The 7,891-nt window shown below is 29.4% G+C and overlaps 1 protein-coding gene across 2 annotated transcripts; it reads left to right on the top strand.

Moving 5' to 3' along the window:
- Nucleotides 1-1,592: 1,592 nt before the first annotated feature.
- Nucleotides 1,593-7,880, top strand: LOC111509593 (mitochondrial 2-oxodicarboxylate carrier). 2 transcript variants are annotated; one of them, XM_023165366.2, is made up of 6 exons: nucleotides 1,593-1,801; nucleotides 1,853-2,061; nucleotides 2,897-2,959; nucleotides 4,445-4,717; nucleotides 7,244-7,425; nucleotides 7,503-7,880. In XM_023165366.2, the coding sequence occupies exons 1-6, from the start codon at nucleotides 1,738-1,740 to the stop codon at nucleotides 7,618-7,620; spliced, it is 909 nt and encodes a 302-aa protein (XP_023021134.2). In that variant the 5' UTR covers nucleotides 1,593-1,737; the 3' UTR covers nucleotides 7,621-7,880. The 2 variants fall into 2 exon arrangements, with proteins under 2 accessions (XP_023021134.2, XP_074025881.1); XM_074169780.1 differs by lacking the exon at nucleotides 2,897-2,959.
- Nucleotides 7,881-7,891: the final 11 nt, after the last annotated feature.

Raw genomic sequence — 7,891 nt, 5'->3', positions numbered from 1 at the left:
CCACAAGTAGCGCTGGCGTTTGGAAAGAATTATTCAAATTATTGGCAAAATTGAATTCAAATTGTAGAATATTTTCAAATTTGAAGCTAATATTAATTATTCAGAGAAATAAAAAACACATACATAGGTACATACTCACCTTGTAATACATATGTTGTTTGATCATTACAAAATACCTGTTTGTTTGAAGGTGGCTTCAGTTTTTTTTTATTAATATAAGTAATTGTTATTTTTCACCTAATCTTTTTTTTTAATTTTTTACAGATTTTTTCAGGTATTTCAAATCATTTTATATCAAATTAGACAATGGAAGTCTGAACTAATGGAATTAAATGCACCACGAAATACCTATCGTGAAAGTTTTAACAACATATTACAGGAAATATATGTAATTTCTATATTATTAGAAAAAGAAATAGTCCATAGGAACATAAGGCAGGTTTTATATATATATATATATATATATATATATATATATATATATATATATATATATATATATATATATATATATATATACTCACTATACATATTATATCTATGGGAACTATCACTAAAATTTCAATCCCCAATAATTTATAGCTGCATTTCAAAAATTAAAACAGTCTACAGGAAAGATTTATTGAGAGTTGTACCTTAAACTTATCTGATATTTTTTGAATACACTGCTGACCCGTTACTTGGTGAAAATCAATTACACTAATTCATGGTAATAATCACAAATTCAAACAATGCAGACTGCATTTCCAATACATGCTCCACTACATATCAGTTTCCCCAGTTGGATTGGTACTTTACGTTTAATATGTGAATTGAACCTGCTGGAATTCCTGGAAGTGAAATGAATGAACATTAACAGTCAAATTTTCTATTGAACAACCAACAAAAATCTATTGAAAACACTTTTCCATTACCAGAACAAAAATGCTCTCTCGACGCTTGTTGGAGATGACTAAAACTAAATTCATTTCATGATAGAGGTCCAAATTCAAGTCATCAAGACCAACAAGAAGTTAATCTCACACCACTTTTATATTTATTTTCATGAAAAATGTACTAGAAGTAGTCAAATCATCAGTAACAATAATTTACCTGTTTACCAATTATTATACTTATAATAATTATACTTATGGATTAAGGAAGGCGTTTTCTATGAATTACATTGTAAATTAGTGTAGAGTACCAGAGTCCAACTGAAAAAACTGGTATACAGTGAGATGCGCATGGGAAATGAAGTCAACATTGTGGAAATTTGTAATTTTTATCACGGATAGTAATCTGGAAATGGATATTACGAATAATGTGTTTCCTGATGATACAAAACTGTCGTTTACTTCTTATGCAGTTATGATAAAATAAAAAATGAAAGCATCATAGAAACATTTTGAATTGTGGGTATATTGCACTAAATTTATGCAATCCAAATAACTAATTGAAAAATTCTATTTGAAAACTACTTTTTTCATTCATTTAACTAATAATTTCAAAGAACTACAATACAATTTCCAATTACTCTAAAAGATACCAGGAACAAGGACTATTATGCCAAATGCCCAATTTGCTCAGCTGACGTTTCAGGGTTATGTTATTATTCAGTTTTGTTTCTTGTTTACATAACTTTGAGATAAAAATATCTCCTGTGATAATGCCAAGCTTTAAAGCCTTTTACAAAGAAATACATTGGATGAATTGCACTTTACTCTATCAGCTTTTCCGTCATAACCTCAAAATTCTACAATGTCCGACACCAAAAGAATCTTGAAAGAAGCAGCCATTCAGATAGGCTCTGGGGGCTCTGCTGGTAAGTCCATTTTTTTTGTTTTCGTTTCGGATGTAAATCTCGGTTTTCAAGGCTTTGTAGAAGTTTGCATAGTGCACCCCCTTGACTTAGTGAAAACAAGGCTCCAGATACAGTCGAAGGTTTTGAACAAAAATGACCCAAAGAGTTATACCGGTCTGGCGGATTGCTTCCGAAAGATGTACAAACACGAGGGACTGTTCTCTTTTTGGAAAGGAATATTACCTCCAATTTTGGCTGAAACCCCGAAAAGGGCTGTGAAAGTACGTGAGAACTGATTTAGCGAAGATAAATTAACCTTCAACCTTGTTGAGTCCAGAGTTGAAGTTGTACAGTGAAATTTCACTCCGGATTTCAACAAAATCATTAGTATCAGAAGTAGCCTTGATAATAATGAAAATATGTCTTACAAAATGTTCAGCATCAACAAAATATTTTATATATGCCATTGGAACACAAAAGATATATATGTTAATGTAAGAAAATATTAAATTTTTTCTTGATTATTGAACATTCAACAAATTTAATACTTGTTGATTCTACATATGTTGGGTCACGGATAATACATCTAATTCTTAAGGAGTATCTACTCTACTTCAAAAAACTAACTGATGGCTGCTCACCATTGAAAGATCACATTCAACACCATATTTTATATTATTGTAGAATTTTTAACTATCTAATGTATCACATTTTTCATTGTAGTTTACTCTAAATGTTGTTTAATTTAAGGAACTGTAGCCTATTTGTTGTTTTCACTATTAGCTCTTTGATTATTGTACTCTGTTATATGTTACATTTTTTCTTCTTAATACTGTATACTAGTTTTGAAAAAATAATGTATTCCTTTCAAGATTTTTCAAACATATTTATTGTATATTGCAAGTTATCATGAGAAAAGGCTGTACAATTATTCATAAAATTCCAGCGTTCAGAAGATGAAATAGCATTCACGTTTGCAAACATTTCTGATTATCAAAAATGTTAGAGATTGTTTTGTTCTGACTTCAAATTTTGGTTCAATTATATATTTGCATGATGCTGAATATTTTGGAAGGGTATTTTTTAGGGCCTGAAATATAACAGTTTTTTTTACAGTTCTTTACATTCGAGCAATATAAACAACTTTTTATGTTTGGTTCTCCTACGCCCACGCCTTTGGTAAGTGAACCTGAGCTCATTTATTATGATTAAATATTCAAGTGTTTATATCCAAAAGTATCTATATACAAAATATAATGGAAATGGCATATGAAAGGAATAGTCATTGTTTCGTTTTTATTGATAAAAATCATTGTAGTATGATTGAAAATTTTTGTTTCGATTAATAATCTTATAGTAAAGTACAGTATCTAAACATGTCATGCCAATAGTTTTACTTCACAAGAACAATATGTATATTGAAAAAACAATGACTTAAAATAATTCATCAAATCCTTCCTAAGAAACCATCAGTTATATAAGTGATCGTCTATAGAAACTGCTTCAATGTTGATATTGTGAAGAAGTTAAAATAAAAAATTAAGTGATATCAAAGGAACATTTCATTCTCTGAAGTTTTTTTCTTACACATAATAAAAATGTGAACTTTTGTGTAATTCAAGAGGACTATATTTATAAGAACCTATTTCTATGCCCTCAGTGTCAACTATATTTAAACAGTTATGCTCATCAGCTCTATTATGCTTGATTCTGTAGGTTGAACAAACTCATTCAAAATTTGAAGTTATCTTCTCCATCTTAGTAGAACAAATGGAGGCAAATTATTTGGAAACATAAATGTGATAATCAATAAGCCATTTTCTTACCATTTGTTGCACAAAATGCTTCAAAATTAAATTTGTACAGGAATCTTTTTCAACAGACTACTTAATTGATATCTTTTCGAATTAGTCAAAAGAACTTTGATTCACACAAATTATAATATTCCAAAAATGTTTATGCATTTGTACTGTTGATAACTTACTAATGAATCCTTTTTTTCCTAAAACTTTGGAAATATTCAGGAAAGCTTCAGAATGCTCTAAATTGAAGTAATCAATAAAAAAATTTGCGGGGAGACAAAAAAATTCAAGAAAATACATTTGAAGGGTCACAAACAGACCTCACAAAAGGGACAAATTGTGTCCATTTTTTCATTGTTTTAACCTTATTATTCAAGATAAAAGTTGCATACATATTATTTAAAAAAAATACTGCAACTAAGTTTTAATCTACTAGAAAAAATACCATATTTTCCTTATTGAAAGTCAGGAAAACGATTTGAAATAAATAAACTTTCTTTCAATAATGACATTTCATTCAGGATTCTGCGGGTTGAAAATATTGAATGATAAAATTCTGCATAACTAGCGTAAAAAATGTATACCTTCATAGTTTTTACGAATATATTAAAAATTTATTGCAACATCTATTTTCAAAAAAATCCCTCATCCAATAGAGAACAGTTCAAGTTTCCTTCAGAAGATTATTTTACATGGTATTGTAGGTCCAGATGTAACTATGAAGTCAATAATTTTTTTCTATAAAATAAACACAGAACTATTTATTGAGACAATCTTCTTAAGGAAAAACTTCACAATGAAGATTGAAAATTTTCCGTTTCAAACTTCATTTGGGTTCTTCACCATCCAAAGTACTTTTCAGACATTCTCACTAGCAGGCCTAGGTGCTGGAACTACAGAAGCCATTCTTGTCAATCCTTTTGAAGTAGTCAAAGTGACATTGCAGGCGAACAAGGCACATTCTGGGGAAATACCTAGCACTTGGGCTGTGACGAGGCAGATAGTCACTGAGAACGGGCTAGGGCTTAGAGGATTGAATAAAGGGATTACTGCCACCATCGCTAGAAATGGTGTTTTCAATATGGTGTATTTCGGATTTTACCATTCTGTCAAAGGATTTTTACCAGAATACGAGGTTAGATTTTGATTTTGATAAATTGTTTTCTTCATATCAATCAGTTTATTAGTTAAGTAGGATAGTTAGTGAGGTGTACTTGAGGAAAGTAATGAAAGATTTTACAAATTCCAATAATTCCCATTGCTCTTCTCTAACAAGTAAAAATATCTCGAATTGAAGTCATGACACACCAATGAAATTTAGTAAAAGAAATGGAGATAAAACTGTTATTTATAAGAATATTTACAAAGAGTGAAAATTGTACACTTATACTTTGGATATCCCAAATTGAAATCTGAAATTGAGAAATGCATCTGAATTGATTTCAGAATGGAAATTCATATTGTTTGATCACTTATATTTGGTATCTAAAATGTTGGTGAACATTTTGTGAATAATATGAATGTGAAGGTATGGCTCCAAAAAAATTAAGCCATAACGTAAAGCTGACTGAACCAGTTCATAGTACATAAGCAGGAGTTCTGTTTATTTTTCAGTGGGTACTTTTTCGAAGATAACTGGTTAAAACCAGCTTTCCAGCTGAGTTTACAGTCTGAATTTATCCCTAAAAATTTTGTGGTTTCTACACTTTTGATAGATTTCCTTTCAATATGAGAATACGTTTTTAAAATTTTTGGTAGACTATGCATAAAGTTTTTTCTGTGTTCAATATTGAAGGAATCCACTGGATGCTATGTTGCTGTTCTTCACAAGTTGGTTGAGTTGATCATCTGATATTATAATATTAGTATCACTAGCGTACTGTATAATTCAATATGAGAATATTAAAACATGATCAATAACACTGACAAAAATTATGAATAACAGAGGTGACGGTATCAAACCCTGTAAAAATTCCATATTTGTTTTTGCAGAGGATCAGGTTTAACTTAATCAGTTATTATTACTTGTGTGTTGTTTCTCAAGTGAAACTCTATTTATCCAAGTTGATGTTGATTTTATTATTCTTGCAGAATAATAATGTAATGTTTGATGTGATGTATGATTTAATTTTTATCCCTGTTATAAATAATTCTTGTCGACCATTATTTTTAAGTATACAATTCTGACAGTAGTAGCATTATTCATATCGGAAAATGCATGCCTAATAAGAAAACAGCTTCAAAGCCATCCAAACGATTTATAGTAATCGGCAGTCAGAAAATATTAGATTACCTATTTCAAACTCAAATCATCCTGGTCTAATGCAGCATTCGATTTGATGTATCTTCATTTATTATTTTCTGACTAATTTGTGTTTTGTTATATGTCTCGTTTTAAGTTATTTAGGTTCATCTTTCATGACTGATATGTGTTTTGTTATGTGTCTATTTTTCAAACTATTAATATAAAATACCCTTTGTCAATAAGAATTTTTGTTCTCTTTCTAACTATTATTACAATTATCATAATCATTATTAAATAAGTCAAGCAACCAATATATGCATACTTGAAACTATGGTATGGCAATATAATCAGTTTTTCCTGAATTTGAGTTCTGCAATATCAAATCTACATGGTCCTCCCGAATATCATTGACTATTTCCAAGGCTTTCATGAACTTCGGTGGTTTTCAGTTGCGTTAGAAGTAACTGAGGTTTTCTGAACTTACCTTTGATCACTGTATTTGACAGCTTCAAGTGAACTTGGAGGCATGATAATGTCTAAAAATCTTGTTTCTCATACTTTTTAGTACAAAAATTCATTCATTGCATTTTAAGATAGTCAGGATACATCAAAATGAAAATTGAGTGGTTATATCCATTGCTTTCTGAAATATCTATTTGATAAAGAATCTTTTAAAGTCATCTTTAGTTTTCTGAACTTACCTTTGATCATTATATTTGTCTGCTTCAAGTGACTTTGGAGACATGATAATGTCTAAAAATCTTGTTGGTCATACTTTTTAGTACCAAAATTCATTCATTGCATTTTTGATAAGAGTCAGGATACATCAAAATGAAAATTGAGTTGGTTACATCCTTTGCCTTCTGCAATATCTAGGTACTAATAAATGTCAACATAGTAGAACAGAAACTTTCTTTGATAAAGAATCTTTTTGAAGTCATCTTTATATTTGTAATGCATAAATGATGGTACTTTCATTATATATTTTTTATTAGAAATATTCTGTCTCTTGAATGAAAAAAGTAAAAATTCTCATGAGTAAAGCTTTAAAGGTAATATTAAAAAAAATAAGGAATACTCCATCTTCAGAATTAATGAAAATATTACTTTGAATCATCTGATACTCATTGAAAAAGTAATTTCATATATGAATTGTCAAAAAATATTTTCTATCTTGATATAGAAACACAAAAAAAGATTCTATTTTGAATCGTTTAGACATTTTTAATAAATTACCAGAAAAAATAATACCCAAAACTGCAATATAATTTCTAAGAACTTCAAAGAAAGTTGTCTAATGTGATGATGATCATCAACTCCTAAATACAAGATTTGAATTTTGTATTATCAAAAAGTTATTAACTGTTCATACAAATAAATATTTTTTCAGATATGATTTGTATGATTATTTTGCAGAATCAGTATAAGGAATTCTTCAAAAAGGTGTGCATAGGTTTTGTATCTGGAAGTTTGGCATCCTGCATAAATATTCCATTCGATGTTGCTAAATCTAGGATACAAGGACCTCAGCCAGTGCCTGGAGAAATAAAATACAGGACTACCTTGAAGTCGATGAGAACCGTTTATAAGGAAGAAGGGTAGGTGCATGTTAATGCAATCTGTGAGTGACCTTTTATTCAATAACATGATGTTACAGAATCTATTTGTTTTACAGATTTATGGCACTTTATAAAGGCCTGCTTCCCAAAGTTCTTCGGCTTGGACCAGGTGGGGCCATCATGCTTGTTGTATATGACTACTCTCATAATTACTTGACTCAGAAATTTGCTTAAACTGAGCCCATAATTTTATAAAACTTTATAAGTTTTATCGTACATATCTTTTTGTGACTGATTTAAAATATTTCATCACACTGACTGTTTTAGACCAGAAATTGTTGTTATTTTGAAACCAAAAATTGTTATTACAAAATACACAAAAAGTATATAAAAAATTTTATTGTTATGCTGTATAGGAAAAAATGAACACAAGTTTATTATTCTCGAATGTGTTTTTAATAAAATGTTGTACTTTTGAAGACTGGTGTTCATAACTTGACATTTT

This window comes from Leptinotarsa decemlineata, unplaced genomic scaffold, assembly GCF_025532065.1.
Source record: "Leptinotarsa decemlineata unplaced genomic scaffold, Ldec_3_MD MMD2_P_RNA_scaffold_6, whole genome shotgun sequence".
Taxonomy (NCBI): Eukaryota; Metazoa; Arthropoda; class Insecta; order Coleoptera; family Chrysomelidae; genus Leptinotarsa; species Leptinotarsa decemlineata.
Note: the sequence above shows the minus strand (reverse complement) of the source record. Positions and strands in the feature narration are given on the sequence as shown.

Excerpts from the sequence above, each read along its gene's own strand:
- LOC111509593 (XM_023165366.2), top strand. The coding sequence starts at position 1,738 with ATGTCCGACACCAAAAGAATCTTGAAAGAAGCAGCCATTCAGATAGGC. Across the intron at positions 1,802-1,852 it reads AGGCTCTGGGGGCTCTGCTG|GCTTTGTAGAAGTTTGCATA; the intron begins GTAAGTCCATTT and ends TCGGTTTTCAAG. Across the intron at positions 2,960-4,444 it reads CTCCTACGCCCACGCCTTTG|ACATTCTCACTAGCAGGCCT; the intron begins GTAAGTGAACCT and ends AGTACTTTTCAG.